At 41.9% G+C, this 22,088-nt stretch overlaps 1 protein-coding gene across 1 annotated transcript in view; it reads right to left on the bottom strand.

The window, feature by feature from the left end:
* Positions 1-20,440, bottom strand: part of Las (lipoyl synthase, mitochondrial) — a 69,262-nt gene extending 48,822 nt beyond the window's left edge. The window contains exons 1-4 of the mRNA XM_068377035.1: positions 20,283-20,440; positions 15,065-15,175; positions 14,694-14,819; positions 5,908-6,024 (exon numbers count right to left, since the gene is read on the bottom strand). Coding sequence (XP_068233136.1) covers positions 5,908-6,024; positions 14,694-14,819; positions 15,065-15,175; positions 20,283-20,369 — 441 coding nt within the window. The 5' untranslated portion in view covers positions 20,370-20,440. The remainder of the gene's footprint in view (positions 1-5,907; positions 6,025-14,693; positions 14,820-15,064; positions 15,176-20,282) is intronic.
* Between the last annotated feature and the right edge of the window lie 1,648 nt (positions 20,441-22,088).

Here is a 22,088-nt window from a genome sequence, read left to right as displayed (position 1 = left end):
CGATGGCGATCAGCATCCGCAGTTGAGGGTCGCGCGATGGCGATCAGCATCCGCAGTTGAGGGTCGCGCGATGGCGATCAGCATCCGCAGTTGAGGGTCGCGCGATGGCGATCAGCATCCGCAGTTGAGGGTCGCGCGATGGCGATCAGCATCCGCAGTTGAGGGTCGCGCGATGGCGATCAGCATCCGCAGTTGAGGGTCGCGCGATGGCGATCAGCATCCGCAGTTGAGGGTCGCGCGATGGCGATCAGCATCCGCAGTTGAGGGTCGCGCGATGGCGATCAGCATCCGCAGTTGAGGGTTGCGCGATGGCGATCAGCATCCGCAGTTGAGGGTCGCGCGATGGCGATCAGCATCCGCAGTTGAGGGTCGCGCGATGGCGATCAGCATGCGCAGGTGAGCTAGTAGCTGGCGAACCATGTTCCTTCAGAAGTGTTGGAGAACGTTGGCGTGCCGGCTGTAACACACGCGGGCGATCCGGAGATCGCCGAGAGACAGGTGATCGCTGGCGAGCTGATGATCGCTGACGAGCAGAAGGCTACGCATGGAAGCCTGTGCATAGAAGAAGAGTCCTTGACCCCGACCTGAACCGAAGTTCTAGATCGTGAGGGCGAACGTGGGCGCGTAACAGGAACCAACAGGAACAGCAGGGATGATCATCTTGAAAGCGCTGACAAACAGGAGAGCGCTGATGAGCAGAAGAGCGCCTGTGTGTTAACACTGAGCAGGAGCAGGAGAGAACACAGCAGAAGGGCGCGCAGGGAAACCCTGACACGCAAGGGAAGAATCCCCGTGGGGGCAACCCTTTGCCCCGAAGGGATCGTTGTCCGCCGGGAGACTGATGTCCGTCGGAAGACCGCTGTCCGTCGGGAAGACCGTTGTCCGTCGGGAAGACCGTTGCCCGTCGGAAGACGAGATCAGACTGCTGTCCATCTGCACCAAGGCGGAAGATCGAGAAAAAGGAGTTGTAGGCTGCAAACGGAGATCCAAAAAGGCGCCTCAAGCACCCTTATAGGGAGATGAGAGGCCCTTACGACGAGGCAGACGGTGGGCCTACGGCGAGGGAGGCCAACAGCAACCGCAACAGAAGAAACCTCCGAAGAGGAGTCTCTATGAGTGTACTCTCTCGCGAACGAAAGAGAAACACTACGTGGAAGAGACTGGTCAGCCAGTGACCTAAAAGGAGCAATCCTCCGAAGAGGAGCTCCTGCAGTTGCCCAGCCCCTTGAGCGAAACTGCAGGTGCGACCGCTCAGCACCAAGAGCATGGTCGCACGAAAAAAAAGGCAAGAGAAGAACCCCCCAAAAGGGGAAAATCTCAAGCCTGGACAGGAAAAACTTCCCTCGGAAGGAAAGTTACCCGCCCAAGGAGGCAAGCCTCCTGAGAGTTCTAAAATGAACTGGAGAGCTGTCCGTCGACACGGGAGTACTTCCAGTAGAAGGAGACACGCCCCTGACGAAAAAACAAGGGGGGAGGCAGCAACAGCCGAATCCCCAGGACTCAACCAGACAGCTCATACCGTTGCCATATTACAGAAACGAACTAGATCGGTAACTGTAAAAAAATAAAACAAATAATATTAGTACACATTCATTCCCCCGGGAAGGCTCCGAAGAGGAATCCCGAGGGAAAGGAACAAGAATTACACAACAGGCACGTGCCCTCACAACCACTTACACTCACGGAAGGAGAGCTGTAACCAAAACAGAATTATAACAATTATAATTATGTAACTATGTAATAATGTAATTTAAAAAAAAGAATGAACACTAAAGAAAGAACGAAAACCCCGAAAGGAATCGTTCTACAAAAAACAACTACAATTAGATTCATAACTAATTGAGACAAACGTACGGCGTAGCAACCCCCCACACGGAAAGGAAGCTACAAGGGCGTAGTAAAACGTAGTAAAAGGGTGAACGACCTCAAGAGAGAGAGAGAGAGAAAGACATAAGTCAAACTCGATCGCCACCCATAAAATTACGCCGTGGTGGCCTAACTGCCGCAGGACTCCACGTAGATATCGTACACTACACACACAAATCTGAAAAGGAAACTTACTTATTTCTATACTCAAATATATATACAAACATGAAAACATGTTTACATACATATTGAGTAAATGAAAAGTAAGCGATTAAGTAAAGACAAACAAACAATGGCTGCCAAGAGAGGACCAAGACAGAGACGTCTGTCACAGTCCGAGCCAAAAGTGAAAGTGAGTATTCACCTGTGTGTGAGGGGGAGGAGGGGTAGCTAGCTACCACTCCCCTACCCCCCCGCTAACTAGCGCGGGGGTAATACACCCTCGTTAAATTCTAATGGCTCGCCATTTCAGCTATGCTAAAAGGTAACCCTTTGTAAATAGCGTGGTTTGTATTTCGGTTACGGAACAAATCTGGATTTGAGCTGGAGCCCCTATAATCTCAAAAGAGCCCCATCCAAAATCCAGATACATGTACTGTAGTTGTTAGTTTTCTTTTTACATCTACTAATAAATACTGTTTTGATTTACAGAAAAAGTACTTACTTAAACATTAAAGGACTAAGTATAGTCTGATAGTATACATGCAAGATTAGAAAAGAGAACATGAATACATAAATTGCTGCACCTTAAGCCTTCAATGCAAAAAATGTATACAGTAGCCTTCCATGAACTTACATTTGCCACTGCATTGAATTGAATACATAGTGCAAAGGTGAAAGCTTATAAGTCATTGATATAAAAGTGATTTTGACGAAGGAAAAATCTATTTCTGGGCTTGATCTGTGTCGCTCCGCGAAATGCTCCTTAAAGCACCATTTCTAATGTACAAATACTGCTAAAAATACCAGAGAAAAAGTTGCATGGAATGCCAGGAATAAACCCAGCTCGCTCACTCTAAAAGAGTGTCGGTATAGTAACTGGGGCGTGTTAGAACCACTACCAGAGGTCCCTTACCAATTAGTCCTCTTCTTCCTCAATATCCCCCGATACTACGAGGTGCCGTTCTACATCCAACTACTGCCCTCTACTACGACTAACACACTTCTACCCTCATTCCTTATCTAGCACCAGTGGGATTCAGACGTGTTGTTTTCGTAGCTTTGTGTTTCGGTGTTTTTAAAGATGTAGGACGTTTTGGAGATCCCTGCTCCCAAGTTCAATATTATAATTGCCTGTTTTGATTAATCTGGGTAGCGACACACGTTAATTTTATAATCCTGTTTGTTTTTAGTCTCAGCCGCTTTGCATGATGCCTTCCCTTACGGGTATATTGGCGGCCATTTTGGTGTCGCTACCTTCTGATCTCTTTGTTATGTTCGACCTTCAATTAGTTCCTCATACTAATTGTGGTCTCATTTAGTTGTTTTAGACATCTTATACAGTATTTTGGCATGGTTTTTGACAGTTTGTTTGAATATTCTGCATTAAGATCTTTAATCAAAGGCAATCTACCACAAATACAGGATATATAATTTTCAACGTATTGTAATTTGTATTTTTCCTAACTATAATGTACAAACCTGTGTCTTTCTAATAAGAATGTGCTATCAGCAAAGCTAGATACGAGTGTTGAATTTATAACAAGGTGTGGTAGTTACTGCCGGGTGGCAGATAAGCCTCGTCCACCGAACAGAAAATTGAGCAGCCACTTTTAACCTTAATGTATGATTTGCGGGGTGGTTGATTCAAGAAGCGTTACTTTAAAGACCAAGGTTTGTATAGATATGAAAATACAAATTACTTTAAAAATCTGTGATTTGTTCCTACATGAATACAAACCACCTTCCTTTTATAGGAGATGTATCCTTAGGAGAGAGGAAATCCCTATAACCAATCTGGCTGGTTTATTATCCCATGAAATATCAAAGCACTTGCATCCTGTACAGAAGCAAAAGTGATGACTCCCGTCAACCTTCTAACGACCTGGGCATGAAGATGCGACCGGTGTTAGGCTAGATTACGAGCAGAAACTGGTCGACAATCAAGGAAAACCTATATCTGTGGCAGGTATGTATGGAAATTATGAAAAATGGGTTATCTACATACAGGGGAGAATACGTACCCTATCACCTTGTAAACGAAGCAAGAACATATTGTTGAAAAAGTGCTGTGTACCAATGTTTGTTCACAATGGGACAATTCTTAGCATGCACTGCTTCTCTCTTTCTCACCTGAAAGTGAGAAATATCATCCAGGAGGGGGACTCCTATCAATTGGTCTTCCTGGATGTCTTCCTTGTTGTCTAGTCTTGGAGTGTAGTATGATCTCATAAAGAATATCATGTGCAGGTAGTGATCTGGTGCATGTATTGAATTCTCGCTCTTGAGGAACCAGTGAAAGAGGATCTAGTATGCATGAATCCAGAGCACGATATGTTCCCAGAACATATACATGGGTATCCAGCACATGATAAGTTTCCAGAACCTATCCATGGGGATACCACGAGGTGATCTAGTGAAGTCTTTAGGTATCTCTGTGGTATGCTTGTGAAATCAGAACTCTTAATTCTATGGCCTCACTAGACTACAAAGATGCACTCTCTGAAGGTTATGCAAACAGGTGAGGGAGAGAGTGCGAACTGATGAAAAAGTTAGCACAGGAGTCTCCTGCATTGCATCAAGGGAACTCTTGGAGCAGTACTGTCTCTCCATGACCATGGGGAGAGAAACAGTAGGAGTCACACGTACGCTACTTTTATCGATCGGTCTTTGGACCTCTTTGTCCCTAAAGGGGAAAAAAGATGGATGGAGCCTATCTATTCAGACTGACAACATGAAACCGAAGGTAAAAGTGCAGGAGGAACTTGAAGTTCTCCTAAGTGTCGTCTTGGCTGATGACAATGCTCCAACAGATAAGAACTCACAGTAACTGCATGAAGAGAGGGCACAGCCAAGTGATAAATCCTTAGCCCCTTTCTGGGAATGGGAAGACATTGAATTCTTCTTCACACTCAGTGGCCATAAATCCTTTTTCCCCTGATGGTTCACATCAATTTCTAAGGATTACCAACTACTTAGGAATACGTTGTCGTCACAAGGCTACACAAGCGAAGGAATAAACAGAAATGCTGTCTAATATAGACAAGAATGTGGATATCGGCAAGTTTGCACAAGAAACTGTCAAACATGTAGTTATCAGAAAACCATTGCAAATCCGTTCTTCCTTCTAAATATCCCTTACTGATGATGATCTTCTAACATAATTACCTAAAAGAAGAAGCTCAAGTTCAAATAGCCAGTTGAGGGTCCCAGAAGTACGTCGTATGTCCGTACTATCAGATGGCTCAGTAGCCAGTCGGGTGGGAGCCCCACCACCCAGCAGTAATTACGGCCATCACGTTTTAACACGTATCCAGTTTTGCTGAAATCATACTCCTATTATAGGACGAAGGTTTGCATTCATGTGGGAACAAATGGAATTTTATTAATAAGATTTATCACTTCAATACTTACCAGGAGTTCACCTTGCTTCCCTGTCGAAGCATTCCCTTTTCGACCACTAACATTAAAGAATTAGAATAATTTCCACTCTTCCTCAGTCATATTGCCTTATCCCCTAATATGATATGAATAGCAATGCAACCTATGGTGCTCTATGGTAAACAATATCGGCTTGGCGACACTTCATACTATTTGTTGAATCCTCCAAAAGCAGATGGTCCAACCTGTCAGCACGATTTATAAATTCCTGTTATTTAGAGCCCTTTTGTTTGCTAGACAGATTTAAATGTATGTATGTATTACTTCTGCTAGTTTTAGGATTTTTATGTTCTAAATAAAGTGCAGTGAATAGGCTTCTTTTAAGTGTACAAAGTAGTAAACCATAAACTATCCATATGTTATATCAGTAATGTACAGTATGTATGACTCTTATAGATATAGAAAATAATTGATACATTACATTGAAGAATTTTAACATACCATTATTGTAGCAGTTGCTACATTGTCTTCATTGCCACCCCAACACTCTCCAATGTTTGGGCAGCGTGCTTCTTCACAAACTGTATGGAGGTTAAGACCTCGAAGATCCTCCTTCAACTGAAATAAGTGATCAAATTCATAAAATAAAATTTAACAAGGCCTAAAAATATAGTAGATATAATATTCAGGTACCATAATACATTTCAGTACATTTTAATGACGAATACAGTACCAACGGAATAACATTAATCTAATAAATATTTTTTTTCTTTCAATAAAGCCCCATCATCTCATTTGCCTTCAAGATATTCAAGTAGAAATACCAAACTTAAATAAATGAAAATACATCTAAACAAAAACACCAGAATTAGAATATAGTATACAGAATCTGAAGTATTCTTTTGAAGAGTGTACTCTAAGCTACATATTCTAAGAGGTTTCAGGTAAATAAAGGAAAATACATGTACTGCAATAATACTTTTTTGGAGTGGCATAAATAAAACTGTACTTTCAAGTTTTTATAGTATCATTCTGTTATTGAATACAGACATATTTATTGTTATCTTATCATACACCACATACAAACAATGTTAATTCAAAGAATTCTGAATATCTTCCAACCCAGAATTTTCCAATAGAGAATGCTTATCACTAAATATGAAACAAATACTATACTGTAAACTGCTGACCTAAAGAATATCATGTCAAGACAAGTTAGGCAGATTAAGTTTGTTTATATACAAAACTTGTAGAGATGACACTACCTAACTAAAAATGAGCTCTGGAGAACAGATGCTCCCATTTGCTAACCCCTCGGGCAGCTGTTTTATACAGATGACCAGGTGTTAAATATAGGGAGTCTCCTCTCAAAATCAAGAGAATGCTCATTGATTGATCATAAGTTATATGGCGTCATAACTGTATTGAGGATGAGAGTATGCCCAACTTTCATGGATAAGCCATTTCACTGGCACAAAACATCATTCCGAACGAAAGTTATAGCAAGATATTGTACAATTTTTTTTTCATAAGATGAAAGACCAAAATATTGAACATAGGACTGAAAATCATCTTAATCTTGTAAAAACCCTAATGGTGACCAGTAAAGAAATGGAGTTTTTATGATAAAACAAAGTTTTATGAATACTTACCTGGCAGTTATATATATATATATATATATATATATATATATATATATATATATATATATATGTATATATATATATATATATATATATACATATATATATATATATATATATATATATATATATATATATATATATATATATATATAGCTGAGTCTCCGACTGCGGCAGAATTTAATCGAAAATAGCGGCAACCTCCTTGTGGTGGTTGTGTGGTTAGATGGTTAACAACCCTTACAGGGTGGTACTTGGAATCATTCCCGTTTTCTGTTCCTCAGATTATCTTTCCCCGACCTGTCTCCTGAGGGGAGGTGGGGGGGCTTAAAAATATATATATAACTGCCAGGTAAGTATTCATAAAACTTTGTTTTATTATAAAAACTCCATTTTTATGAATAGAACTTACCTGGCAGTTATATATATATAGCTGATTCACACATTTGGAGGAGGGAAACAGACAGAAAAACATAGTTGGGGAAACAACAAAAGAGTTGTAGGAGAACAAACACCTTGATTCCTTACCTGCTAAGGTAGCTGACTTCAAAGGTAACTGCCTCTAGAGTCGCTTTCCCTTAGGAGTGTTCAGCCAGGAGTAGACCTGCTACGCTGCAAACAACTCAATCGAGTCTGTCAAAGGGGTAGGACCAACAACTTGACTAGACTTCAGAAAACTACCTTCCCATATAATAAAAACCTGCAACCTTACTAAAGCTAACCATCTAACCTTGCAGAAATAGATATAAACTATCTATCTGGACTGAGGGAACCGTACCACAAGACGAGGACCTCAGACAACCATAAAAACCACAAACCCATATACTGTACAAGTACATAAACTAAGGTTGAGTGGGGGTAGTAACTCCTTTGCCTAATACAGAAGCCGCAGCTACGTATGGGCCCAAGGTATAACACTTGTCATAGTCCACTCTTACCTCTCTGAGGTAATGAGAAGCGAAGACAGAGTTGCTCCTCCAGAACGTTGCGTCCATGATCTGCTTAACTGATATATTTTTCCAGTATGCCAGCAAAGCAGCAATGGCCCTTACTTTGTGAGCCCGTACTTTTAACAGGGCTAAGTTTTCTTCCTCACAAAAGAGGTGGGCTTCCCTAATAGTTTCCCTCAGGAAAAAGGACAAAGCGTTCTTTGACAGGGGTTTTTGAGGATCCTTCACTGAACACCATAAGGAGTTGGAAGCAACCCTCACGCTCTTAGTGTGGGCCAAATAAGCCTTGAGAGCCCTAACCGGGCAGAGGAGGCTTTCCTGTTCCTGACCCACTAGATTCGTGAGGTTAGGGCCTTCTAAAGTCCTAGGCCAGGGTTTCGAAGGGTTCTCATTCTTGGCGAGAAAGTTGAACCTCAAGGCACAAACCGCTCCATTTAGGGTGAAGCCTAAACGCTTCTCGATTGCCTGGACCTCGCTGATCCTCCTGGCAGTCGCTAGAGACAAAAGGAAGAGGGTTTTCTTAGTCACATCTCGCAGAGAAGCTTGCAAGATAGGCTCAAACTTCCTGGAGCACAAAAACTTAAGCACCACATCCAGGTTCCAAGAAGGGGGTCTTAAGTGCACCTGCTTCGTTGTCTCAAAAGACCTAATGAGGTCCTGCAAGTCCTTATTCTGAGATAACTCTAAGCCTCTATGCCTAAAGACGGTTGAGAGCATGCTCCTGTATCCTTTAATGGTAGATACAGCCAGCTTAGCATCCTGCCTGAGGTACAAAAGAAAGTCTGCAATCTGGCTTAGAGAGGTAGAAGACGAGGAAACCTTGCGCCTCCTGCACCAAGCTCTAAAGGTCTCCCACTTTGACTGGTAGACTCTTTGTGAAGAGATCCTCCTTGCCCTGGCAATAGCTTTCGCCGCTTGTGCCAAAAAGCCTCGAGATCTAACGAGCTTCTCAACAGTCTGAAGGCAGTCAGATTGAGAGCGAGGGGGTTTTGGTGAAATCTCTCGAAGTGGGGTTGTCTGAGAAGATCTGGACTTGCCGGGAGTCTTCTTGGAAAGTCCATCAGTAACCCTACCACTTCGGTGAACCATTCCCTCGCAGGCCAGAATGGAGCCACTAGGATCATTCGTCCCGAATCGAGGAGAGCAAATTTCCTGACAACCAGATTGATGATCTTGAACGGGGGAAAGGCATACATGTCCAGCCCCGTCCAATCAATCAAGAAGGCGTCCACTGCAACAGCTTCCTCGTCCGGGACTAGGGAGCAGTAGTTGGGGATCCTCTTGTTTAGACCGGAGGCGAAAAGGTCTATTACCGGTCTGCCCCACAACTTCCAGAGGCTCCGACAGACACGCGGGTTGAGAGTCCACTCTGTAGGAAGGACTTGTCCCCTCCTGCTGAGCATGTCCGCCCTGATGTTTCTCTGCCCTTGAACAAACCTTGTCAACAGCTGGGTCTCGTTCTCGTTCGCCCAAAGGAGAAGCTCTCTCGCAGTTGAGAACAGAGAGAGGGAGTGAGTTCCCCCTTGCTTCCTTATGTACGCGAGAGCTGTGGTGTTGTCGGAATTGATCTCCACAGTCTTTCCCGACACCGAGGTTTTGAAGGCCTTGAGCCCTAACAAAATGGCCATCAATTCCTTCCTGTTGATATGCCAACTGACCTGACTCCCTTCCCAAATACCTGAGACCTCTTTGTTCCCTAGTGTTGCTCCCCAGCCTGACTCGGACGCGTCTGAGAATAACATTAGGTCGGGGTTCTTCTTGAACAAGGAGATCCCTTTTCCCAACAGAGCTGGGTCCAGCCACCACATTAAAAGATCCTTGATCTCTGTCGGAATGGGAAAAGAAAAAGTGTCCTCCTGGATCTTTCTGTTCCAAACCTTTGCGAGGAAGTGTTGCAGAGGTCTTAGGTGCAGTCTCCCCATAGGGACAAACTGCTCCAGGGAGGATAGAGTTCCCAGCAGACTCATCCACTCCTTCGCTGAGCATTCCTGCTTCCTCAAAAAGTCTTTGACTTTGTCCAGGCACCTGGTCTGCCTCTCCTGGGAGGGAGAAGCCTGAAAAAGAACTGAATTCAGAACTATCCCCAAATAGAGAATAGTCTGATTCGGCTCGGTCTGAGACTTCCCCCAGTTGACGATGAGTCCCAGGTCCTGAGTCATCGTATAAGTCTTCATTAGGTCCTCCAGACATTTCTCTTTCGACTGTGACCGGATCAGCCAGTCGTCTAGATAGAAGGAGACCCTTATCCCCTCTTGGTGTAACCAGCCTGCCACATTCACCATTAGTCTGGTGAAAACTTGGGGAGCTGTGCTGAGACCGAAGCAAAGTGCCCTGAACTGGAAGCACTTGCCCTGGAACACAAACCTCAGATATCTCCTCGAAGACGGATGAATGGGGACGAGAAAATAAGCGTCCTGCAGGTCGAGAGAAACCATCCAGTCTCCTGGACGAACTGCAGCCAGCACTGACTGAGTCGTCTCCATGGAGAACTTTGTTTCCTCCACGAAGGCGTTCAGAGAGCTGACATCTAGGACTGGTCTCCATCCACCCGAGTTCTTGGGAACCAGAAACAGGCGATTGTAAAAGCCTGGGGAGGCGAGGTCTTGAACTGGCTCTATTGCTCCCTTGACCAACATCTGGTCGACTAGCTCCAGAAGAGCCTCTCGTTTCCCCGCGTCGGTGTACTGAGCCACTAAGGCTAGGGGAGAGTCTGAGAGAGGTGGTTTCTTTAAAAAGGGGATCTTGTAACCTTCCTTGACGACTGAGAGGGACCAGGTGTCCGCCCCTCTCCTTTTCCAAGACTGCCAAAAACGAGACAGTCTTGCCCCTACTGGTGTCTGGAGGACTTCCATCTCATTTTTTGGACCGGGGCCTAAACACACCCCTGCTGGTCCTTGGCCCTGACTCTTGTCTTCTCCCACTAAAATCCGCTCTCGAGGAGATCCTGCCCCGAAAGGGCTGTTGAAACTTCTTCTCCTCCTTCTTCAGAGGAGCAGGAGCAACAGGTAAGGTCTTTCTAGCCGACCGAGACAAAAGGTCCTGAGTAGCCTTCTGAGCCAGAGAAAGGGAGATATCTCTGACCAGAGCTTCAGGAAAAAGATGACATGAAAAAGGGGCGTAAAGTAGCTCCGACTTCTGGGCAACAGTCACAGATCTAGAGGTGAAGGAGCACAAAAGGGCCCTCTTCTTTAAGACCCCCTGCTGAGAAAAGGGAAGCCAATTCATTAGCTCCATCCCTTAGAGCTTTGTCCATGCAGGACATGATACTCGTCAGGTCCTTCGTGTCCTCCAGGAGTTCAGACTTCCTGGCCAGAGTCCCGAGAGACCAGTCCAGGAAGCTGAAAACCTCGAAAACCCTGAAAATTCCCTTGACGAGGTGATCAAGCTCCAACATGGACCACATCACCTTGGCAGAGTTTAAAGCATGCCTTCTTGCCGAGTCCGCAAGAGCCAAGAAGTCACCTTGGGAGGAGGCAGGCACTCCTAACCCCAAAGGTTCCCCTATCTCATACCACATACCGGCCTTGGAAGCAAGCCGAGACGGTGGAAAAGAAAAGGTGGTCTTGACAGCTTGTCTCCGTTCCTTCATCCAATCATCCACTTTAGCGAGAGCTTTCCTGGCCGAAATTGAAAGTTTCATTTTGATGAAGGCCGAAGACTTAGTAGCTTTCTTCCTGGTAAATTGAGACTGAGGAAAACGAGGGGCCTAAGGTTGAAATTCCTCCCCATAAAGTTCCAAAAGAGAGCGAGAAAGAACCTTGTAATCACTAGAAGAGTCGGTAGGTTTTTCTTCCTCTTCCGAAATATCTTCGAGGTCCTGCTCAAGGATAACATCCCGAAGAGTTGGGCTGCCAGCAGTCTGGCAGCGAGAGCTGTTTGAATCCTGGCGCCGAGCGCCGCTAACATCCAGTCGGCAAGAAGCGGTATCATCACGATGACGAGAAGCGGTATCGTCACGATGACGAGAGGCAGTATTGTCACGATGACGAGAAACGGAAGCGTCCTCAAGATGCAGGATGTCTTCGCCTTGAAAATGCAGACTGCATTCATCCTGTTTCCTAAGAAACGAGGCAGTAACGTCCTGGCGTTTCGAAAGAGAAACGGAATCGTCACGGCGCCGAGAACGAGAGGCAGTATCGTCCTGGCGCCGGGAGATGGGGGAAGGAAATTCCTGGCAGCGAGCCGATGAAGAGGGTGTGCGTTGTCGTACGGCCGACGAAGTGCGCAGAGGTTTCTTGGGAGAGATACTAAAATCTCTCTTAGAACAAGATCTCTTAACAGGCAAAGGGACGTCCTTACGTCTGACGGACTGAGAAGGGTGGCTGAAAGCTTTAACTAACGATGAAAGTTGTTCCTGCATGACAACCATGAAAGCTTTAGCAACCTCCGCTGGCTCTCGCGGTGCCGAAGACGGCAGTTGTCGTACGGCTTGACTGGGAGCGCTGGCAGAAGAAGTAGGGAGTCTAGCAGGATTAACTGGGCTAAGGACTCTCTGTTTCGCCCTTTTAAACAGGAACAACATCGAAATCGTCTTCCGAAGGATCAGGGTCTCGGCTACTCGAACCGGGAGAGGGAGAGCGAGACTGCACGTCCCGGTTCCACCCTCTCTTCATTGGTCTTGATTCGTAACGCCAATTACGTCTGGGAGAACGATCAGGCGAAGACACAAATGTATCCGACATGCCTTTCCTACGGCGGTCAAGAGCAGCCTGGGAGATCGCAACAGGACTGTCTGAGGCGACGACTGACCGAGGATAAGCACCTCTCACCCCCTTTCGGCTTTCGACGTACCTTCTCCCTTGGTCCTGGGAGCTTGGTAGAGGTCTAGACCTAGGGGTATGACAGATTCGATCAGTCGCCACCTCCACTGCACTTTCACAAGCACTAATTTCACCTACACCCTTACCTTTAAAGGCCTCCAACTGTGCTTTAATGGCCTCCAATTCAGCAGCTAATTTAGCATACCCAGGGTCATCCGTAGGCACAGATCCTGTAGAAGGGGCAGGAGTCACTACATTTGGGGAAGGAATACCTTCCAAAGGGGGTTACAAGCAAAGGGTCAATAGATAAATCTAAGCTAGGCTCACTAGCAGACTTTGACTTTGATTTAGCTCTTCTAACTCTATCAATCTCAAGTTTGCGCACATAGCGCTTCATAGCTAACCAATTATCATCACTTAAAAACTCGCATTCCTTGCACTTATTATCTAAAGCACATTCAAACCCCCTGCAACTCATACAGATAGTGTGAGGGTCAACCGAAACTTTCGGCAACCTCACTTTGCAAATATCATTCGCACAAACACGATAATGAATTTTCTCACTCATGATAATAAAGGAAAAAAGACAAAAAAACAAAAACAACACGATTGCCAAATCCCAACACAGTGTACTTCACCAAAAACGAAGTCCAAAAAGGCGATGAAGGGAAAGCGATCCGAAAAAACTCTGAAAGGCGGACCAACGATGTTGTCGATCCGGCCGGCAGAGATAATCTGAGGAACAGAAAACGGCAATGATTCCAAGTACCACCCTGTAAGGGTTGTTAACCATCTAACCACACAACCACCACAAGGCGGTTGCCGCGATTTTCGATTAAATTCTGCCGCAGTCGGAGACTCAGCTATATATATATAACTGCCAGGTAAGTTCTATTCATAAAAACTTTTCTTCCCACTGCCATCGTTCCTAAAAGCACCATGTTTGGTGCCTCATAAGGGCTCCTTTCTGGAAGAAGCTGCAGGCACTCCCAATCAGTGTCTAAAAGAATACACAAGTGCAGTAGACAAAATGGCTGCACAGATGCTGGGAAGAGGTGTAACATGTGGTGTCATAAGTTATGTTCATGACAGCAAAATAAGGATTATTTTTTTTGGTGGGAAAAGCTTTATAAAAGGTAGTACACTTCTCCTAACTTAAGGATATACTGTACTGAACCATGATGAAGGTATTGTGATGACAGTCAAAATAAAAAGCAGTAACAGCCTGGGTCATGTAGAAAGAGATTGCCAAACTGTTGTTAACATGTTTCATCCGCAAATAGAAAAAATTTATGGTGGATAAGGGGTGTACTATTTTACACATTACAAAAGACCACTTAAAATCAAAATAAGATTTTGAATAAGTGTAACTCCAAAATACAAAGGTCTACAGCTGGAGAACAAAATGATCATATTAAAACTGATGAAGTGAAAACAAATGGTGTTCAGAGGATAAAAACACAGTTGAAGATAGTTAGAGCACGTGATTAGGAAAGGAAAACAATTGCTCAGAAAAGTAGATATAGAAGTAGCAAGTCAAGGACTGGTACAAGGTCCCATAAAATTAGGGGTTAAATAGCATCGATGAAGAGCAAAATTAAGAATGAAATCAAGCAGAAAGGCCTTAAGAAAGGAGACAAGAAAGAAATTATCTCTCCCAGCTACAAAAGTTATAAAAGAAAGGAGGTCCTTGAGACTCAGTAAAACCCTACTTGCCTGAGGTAAAGAAGAAAGGTACGTTAGTAGTGTAACAGATTTGTATTTTATTTAAAAACTATATAGAGTACAGTACATATAGCAAACATTTCTAAATAATTCCCACTAAAAAAAACATGAGAGAAAGAATTGTAAAGTAATATCAACAACCCATTATTTTAAGTATCTTCATACCTTAAAAAACTAATATGTTCCATGCAGAAAAATAGTCTTCTTACCTTGCTGTAGTTTTTGCCTATGGGAATCTCCCGCTTGAGCCAAGGGGGTAATCTGAGTCGTTCCCTTTCACCAGCTTCACGTTTTAATTTACCCTCGTAGTCGGACCATGTCATGTCTTTGGTTACCTACAGAAATTTTTGGTATACTGTATTTCTAACTGCAACTAGTCCTAAATAATTACCTTCTCATCACCAAGTTACTTTATACAAGAATATTATATACTTATGGCATTTTATACAAGAAAATACTGTTCATCTTATTAAGAAACACTCAACCTGCTTCCAAGTCAAAGTTCCTGAATTTCTTTTTAAATATTCATCAAGCAAATAGGGAATGATCCAGGCATACTTAAAATACAAAATACATTTACCTCTCCTGTTATAAAATCTTCAAGAGAAGGACCTTCTGTAATCTTTTTCTTCTTTTCATCATGAATGGTACTTGCATGTCTACAGAGCGACTTCTTAAATAAAGGTGGGACCTTTAAAAAAAAAAGAAAGGCATCAATAGATGAAAACACTGTTATAAATCTAGATGTTACATATATAAGACTATAATGTTGAATAACTACCTTAAAATAACAGCATTACTTTTTACATTGAAAATTCAATTTTTTAACAAAAAGCTTGTCAGATTGTTTATACAAACAATATTATCAATTATTGTATAATTAAAAAAAAAAATGAGGTAACAAGGAACAACTTAATCTTTTGGCATGGCAAAATTGAACACAATTAAGTCAATGGACAAATGGCAACAATGGCAACCCTGCCAGAACTTTTCCTCATGGGATATGGACAAAATTTTGGTTAAAACAAAAGAAAAAAGAAGAAAAAAAACTCGTACTCAAGGTAGACGAACCACACTATCATCGTCCCCTTGAAAGTAAGGCCCAAAGAACACAGCGCAAAAAGACCTGTACTGAGTTTTCAAATTTCAAGCATCTCTCCTTTCTTATTTTAGAAGTTTCATCACAAACATGACTGTACAGTATTTAGGTGAAGGTTTAATAAGAACTAGAAGCAGCCATGCAAGCGCTTTAAAATTGTTGGGATTATTTTCCCTTAAATGTTACATATACATGGTGATAGAACTTACAATCTTTTTGGAATGTGACAAACTTAATTCTGAAATAATTCAAAACTACTTCAAGAAAAAATGAAAGCAAGTGTGATGGCTTTGAATATGGCTATTTCTTTAACATGTCTACTCAAGGAGTGAGTGAATTTATGTAAGGTTGATTGATTAATTTAGTGTTATCTGGCATCCTGACATCTAAATTGATGCAAGAAATAACATTATAATAATTCTACATTAGAATTGACAAATTTGACGTTCATATCCATCAGGAATCGTTGGATACACCATTACTCGCAAGCACCCACATACAACATTGATAGAGCACCATACAGTAGAGGGAAACTATGAGCAACATTTAAGGTCTGGGAAGATTATGGGAGGCACTAAGAGCAACTATGTATGTGAGCAAGCAAATAGAGATCATAACTAATGGTACCTTAAATTAGGTTAGGTTATGAAAGCCCTAGTCAGGCATGGCATATCTCAACCTATCACTAATTTTTCATAGGGTACGCCATGACCCAATCCTCCCTGGTGTTTCCACTATGGCAGTCCCTCATTATGGTTGAACTTTGGGGGGAGTGTGCTTTAACAACTAAAATAATCGTATTTGTGGTTTTAAGGGGTTTCCATCATACGTTAAAACGTACTACTGTACGTAAATTACCACTTGGCCTGGTCTACATATTTTATTTTTAAGGTACAGTCTAGAAAACTGAATGTGGAGCTCTTATATAATGTTACTTGATACACTTAACGACTATACTATCATGGATCAACTTGAGTTAGAAACAACAGTTTCTGGGAGCTTCCAGGCTCTAGCAAAAAGCCAAGGCTAGCCTTGTCTGATTGAACAGTTAATATTTACGCAATCTAGGGCCAGTAACGGTAAATATTTACCCATGTGTTGCCATTAACAAACATCAAGACCTATGTTCTTAACTAACCCACCATAGGACACCAAGTCCCTACTCGTCATGGAGTATCTTCACCCCTCCGTTCCCTCATTTTCCCACAGTAACTCATAGTATAGTAAAGGAACATTTGACTGGTGCCCAGGTAAAGACATACCATACTCAAATACTAAATCTACAATTCATAAACTTTAACAGACTACCACTAGGCTATGGGTATGAGAAACAGAATAAGATTAGGCCTATGTGGTTTGCATAAAGTCTCTCAACCCTTCGGGCTACTGTAACTAGGCAATAAATATATATTTGATATCCCTATACAGTATTTTTATAGATATATCTTCATGTGTTTTAAACAAGTTTGATATTCCTGTGATTGGAAAGAACAAAACACGTAGTGTATGTAATTGGTTGGGCCACGCATAAACTTTCTTATTACTTGTCAAACCAATATTTGTTATGGGGGAATTGTTGCTTATCTGTATGAAATATTATGAAGCTAGTTTTATGATTTATGAGATATTATGATTTTGTGTTACCTTACTAAGAGTGAAGCTGGTTGGGAAGAAAACACACGGTTGAGACTTAGTCTTGGGGTATGCTAATTATAAGGTGGTCTAAGGAGGGTGTCGCAGCGAGGCCTAGCCCCTGATAGGTAAGTATATAGTTCCTAGGTTGAGTGAGGTGAGGTTAGGTGAGAACCTTATGTTAAGATATAGTTCCTAGGTTGGGTGAGATTAGGTTAGGTTAGATGGGGAACCTTAGGTTAGGATATAGTTCCTAGGTTGGGTGAGATTAGGTTAGGTTAGGTGGGGAACCTTAGGTTAGGATATAGTTCCTAAGCTGGTTGAGATTAGGTTAGGTGGGGAACCTTAGGTTAAGATATAGTTCCTAAAAGTAGGGTGAGGTTAGGTTAGGTGGGGAATTTATGTTAGGATATAGTTCCTAGGTTGGGTAAGATTAGGTTAGGTTAGGTGGGGAACCTTAGGATAGGATATAGTTCCTACGTTGGGTGAGGTTAGATTAGGTGGGGAACCTTAGGTAAGGATATAATTCCAAAGTTGGGTGAGGTTAGGTGGGGTACCTTAGGCTTAGATATGTTTCCCAGGTTGGGTGAGGTTAGGTGGGGAACCTTAGGATAGGATATAGTTCCTAGGTTGGGTGAGGTTAGGTTAGATGGGGATCCTTAGGTGATATCATTTCGGTACCTAGAGGGATAATGTCTAGGAGAGGGCCGCATGAAGATATCAGTGATATTCAATGTAATTTTACTAGAATGTGTAGGAATGTATGTAAATAGTGGTATATGAGTGAGATAATTTAGTGAAATTCAATAAGTCGAAATATCGACGATCAAACTCACGCTACTCTTGTCTTCCTCCCAGAATTTTTCTAAGTCTGTTGTTATTGTTGACTGTGCCTTGATTTTAACTCAAATGAGCCCTGTAACTACTATAATCCGCAGACAAACTAGTCCACTATGACGTCTTACACGTTTGGCCAATTATTATTATTATTATTATTATTACTATCCAAGCTACAACCCTAGTTGGAAAAGCAAGATGCTATAAGCCCAGAGCGACAATACATTACCTTACCCAGGCATTTCATTTCGTTCTTAGACATGGAGGCGTAGCAAGCACGTCATCTCATATTGCACAAGAAGTTGAAATTCCAGCTTCTTGTCCTGACTGTTTCCTAAGTTACAGTGATTTTGTTTTAGCTTATTCGGGGAATATTAAAAAACTAGTAGATTTGTGCCAGAGACACAATTTAATTTTACAAAATAATAATTGTCCACATTGTCATGAAGTGTGAAGGGTAGATTATAAGAAACATAGTTTTAGGTGTGATAAATCTTACATTACGAAAGGACGTAGACGTAAGCGTTGTTCTTATAAAGTGTCTTTGTTTGTGGGTACCTGGTTTTCAAAAGTGAAACTGGACATTGAAACTAATTTGAAATTTATAGTTTTGTGGGTTCAAAATGGTTTTGCTACGAAGTAGCCATTTCTGAATTAAAATTAAATAAGGGTACTGTATGCGATTGGTCGTCATTTTGCAGGGAAGTGGTAATTAATTGGGTATTTCGGCGCAGTAAGAAAATTGGCGGCAACAATTGTATAGTGGAAATTGACGAGTCACAATTCGGCAAACGGAAATATAACGTTGGCCGAGTAATAGACGGCCAGTGGGTATTTGGTGGTATTTGCCGCAAATCACAAGTTTTTCCTGGTTCCCGTGGAAACCTGGGATCGTGACACCCTGCTCTCGGTGATTAAGGAGAGGATCGAGCCAGGCACAACCATGATTTCTGACTGTTGGCGAGCATATGACTGTCTGGCAGAGGAAGGTTTCAAGCATTTGACTGTTAACCAAAGCCTTCACTTTGTTGATCCCCAGACACAGGCTCATACCAATACTGTGGAGAGGAAGTGGCGGGACGTGAAGAATTTAGTGCCTAAATTTGGTAGGAGAAAACAACACTTCCTCGGGTATCTGGCCACTTCCTACTTTAAGTTGCATGTCAAGGAACATTCGCAACGGCTTCACGTTTTCCTCAAAGCAGCAGAACATCTTTATCAACCAACAGTTTAAGGTAAGCTTTAGAGGGGGGGGGGGTGTCGCAATGAGGGCGGAGGGCCCCCCCCCACCCCAGACTAGGCCAAGGTAGGGGTACAGGGCTCTAGGTTAGGTGGTTGTACTATTAGGTTCAGTAGTGCCCCAAAAATCACTGTGGCCTTATGGGGGGTCACAGAGAGGGCAGAGGCCCCCCCCCCCCCCCCTGCTAGGCCTAGGTATGGGTACAGGGCCCTAGGGTAGGTTAGGTGGTTGTATTAGGTTCGGTAGTGCCCTGAAAATCACTTTTCTCCTCCTCCCCCCACCAAAAAACCCTGCTTCCCACTGGGGTCCCCCATAATTGTAGTAGGAGGCTTATGCTTAAATTTTGTGTGTAAGAGTAAGTCTTAGTTTCTTTTTTATTCATTTCCTCATGTTTCTATGCGATGTGCAACACCAATCTGGTCGTTTTTTGCCTTCTCCTGGACATTTACCGGGTAGAGTCCCACCCAGCAATTACTATTTGCCAGTGCATAGGAGCTTGCTGTTTATCTTTTTAGGGAGTGAACAGCAGAGCAAAAACCATTAGATTTTGGTAATATTTTGATAATCTAATGGTTTTGGCTCACCCCTGAGCTTGCTTTGCTCACGAAGAAAGAGATATTTCAAGCCAGTATGTACTAGCTAGCAGTAATGGCTAGGTGGGATTTTACCGAAATATTACCCCTTAGGTTCGGTGGGGAACCTTAGGCTAGGTAGAGTCAATATGTTTGTTTCCTTATAAATGTTTTCCAATTAAAACTTTTAAAATTTACACCCAGTGCCTTCCAATCAACTACAAAGGCTCCCCAAAAATGTGTAAATAAGGATATTTGGTCATATTAGCATGAGGTGTGAAACCATATGTCTTCAATGTCACAGTTACGTCATCTTGAAATACGTAACAAGATTGGAATAGAAAGGGATGTATAAGTCAGGTTACGACCGATAACCATTAAAATTTAGCTAATATGTGTAATGAGTTAATAAACTTACGTTATATGTTAGTGCCGAACTCCTTAACAAACCACCAAAATATAAACTTGACTTAGATTGAAACTGAAGTATTCGCGTAGACGACATTGTTTTGGTTTTCGTGGTTCAGCTTGATAGAATTAGAAGTCTCGAGTCATTCCATAATTTCAGAAGGTAGATTTCGCAGTAAGTATTGCCTCTCACACGATAATTTGACGAATGCGTCTTGCAAAGAGAAAGATACACGAATATATGAAAACCTGGTTATATTTTCGTATTTTCTCCTAATCAAACTGGTTAAAATAACCGGTTTCCTTGTATAGTTATTGTATAATTTTTTATTATATTTGGTTTATCTATCCACGATTTCGGATGCAGGAGAGTATGCGTCTTGCTGCAAAGAGAAAATTACACGAATATATGAAAACCAGGTTATATTTTCATGTTTAACTAACGAGCAGTTATTTATAAATATGTATATTTAGTTGAGAGTAAACATAAGTTTAATTTGGATGCTGCAAGGGATTTGACTTAAAGAGAAACCTCTTTTGATTGTGTGTGCGTGTGATTGTAGTACCGTTGGCATGCAAAACCTCATTGAAATAGCCTGTAATTGGGATGTCTGGAGGAGTAGAACCAAACTGATTAAAAGAAACGTGATGACAGATAGTTGTGTTGACCAGAATTTGTAACCAATTTTTCGAAAGAGGAAGAGAGAGAGAAAAAAATGTAATTTAGACACAATTATTGTGTAGACTCTACATATCTTTAAAAGAATTTCCAGTGATATACATACAAAATAGTCCTTTTAAATTTTAGGTGTGACTGTTGATTGCAAATTCTCTTTTGAGAAACACATTCCATATGTTTCTTCAATTGTACACAAATTGCCTAATTAGAAAGCCTCTTAAAATTTTTAATGAAACGTTTTACTTTTTTCATTCTAGCTTGTTTCTGGTATTGTTCTCCTGGCTGATCTACTGTCAGCTGCTGAGTCAAGACTCTGGTCTCATCTCAGTTTGTTACCTCTGCCAACGAAGTTGAAAAGAGATTATGTTTTCGCACCTGTTTGTTTGTGTGCGCGTGCTTGTGTGTGTTTGTTTGTGTGCGCGTGCTTGTGTGTGTGTGTTTGTTTATGTGCGCGTGCTTGTGTGTGTGTGTTTGTTTCCGAACAGCTTCCTGACCAAAATTCTAACCGTAGAGTAATGAAACTTGCTGGGACTAATTGTTTCGTAAAAAAAAAAGAAAAAAAAAACTGGAAATTATTAAATTTTGGAAAGTCAAGGTCACGGGCAAGCAAAATGTCCAATTTACGTAATCAGCCATAAGTTTGGACATCGTTGTCACAGAGACTTCAAACTTGGTTCCTATTTGAGTGTATGAAAATACATGCCTATTAATACATGTTAACGTCAAAGGTCAAGGTTAAGGTTAAGCAAAAGGTAAAAAAAGTAAGCTGCCGCAGTAGACACACACACACTATATATATATATATATATATATATATATATATATATATATATATATATATATATATATATATATATATATATACATATGTATTTATATATGTATATATATATATATATATATATATATATATATATATATATATATATATATATATATATAAATTAACTAGACTTTGATCTGACTACACATAGTTTTACAAACTCCCTAAAATGCCTGTAAGCTAAACTCGGGCATGCTGTTCCATCTTATTTCTATTCCTTTTTTTTTTTTTTTTTTAGTTTTTATAGTTTATGTATGAAAGACCTCATTTAATGTTGTTACTGTTCTTAAAATATATTATTTTGATTATTTATT

The sequence above is a fragment of the Palaemon carinicauda genome, chromosome 7, assembly GCF_036898095.1.
Source record: "Palaemon carinicauda isolate YSFRI2023 chromosome 7, ASM3689809v2, whole genome shotgun sequence".
Taxonomy (NCBI): Eukaryota; Metazoa; Arthropoda; class Malacostraca; order Decapoda; family Palaemonidae; genus Palaemon; species Palaemon carinicauda.
The sequence above is the reverse complement of the archived record's forward strand: the minus strand, read 5'-3'. Positions and strand labels throughout refer to the sequence as shown.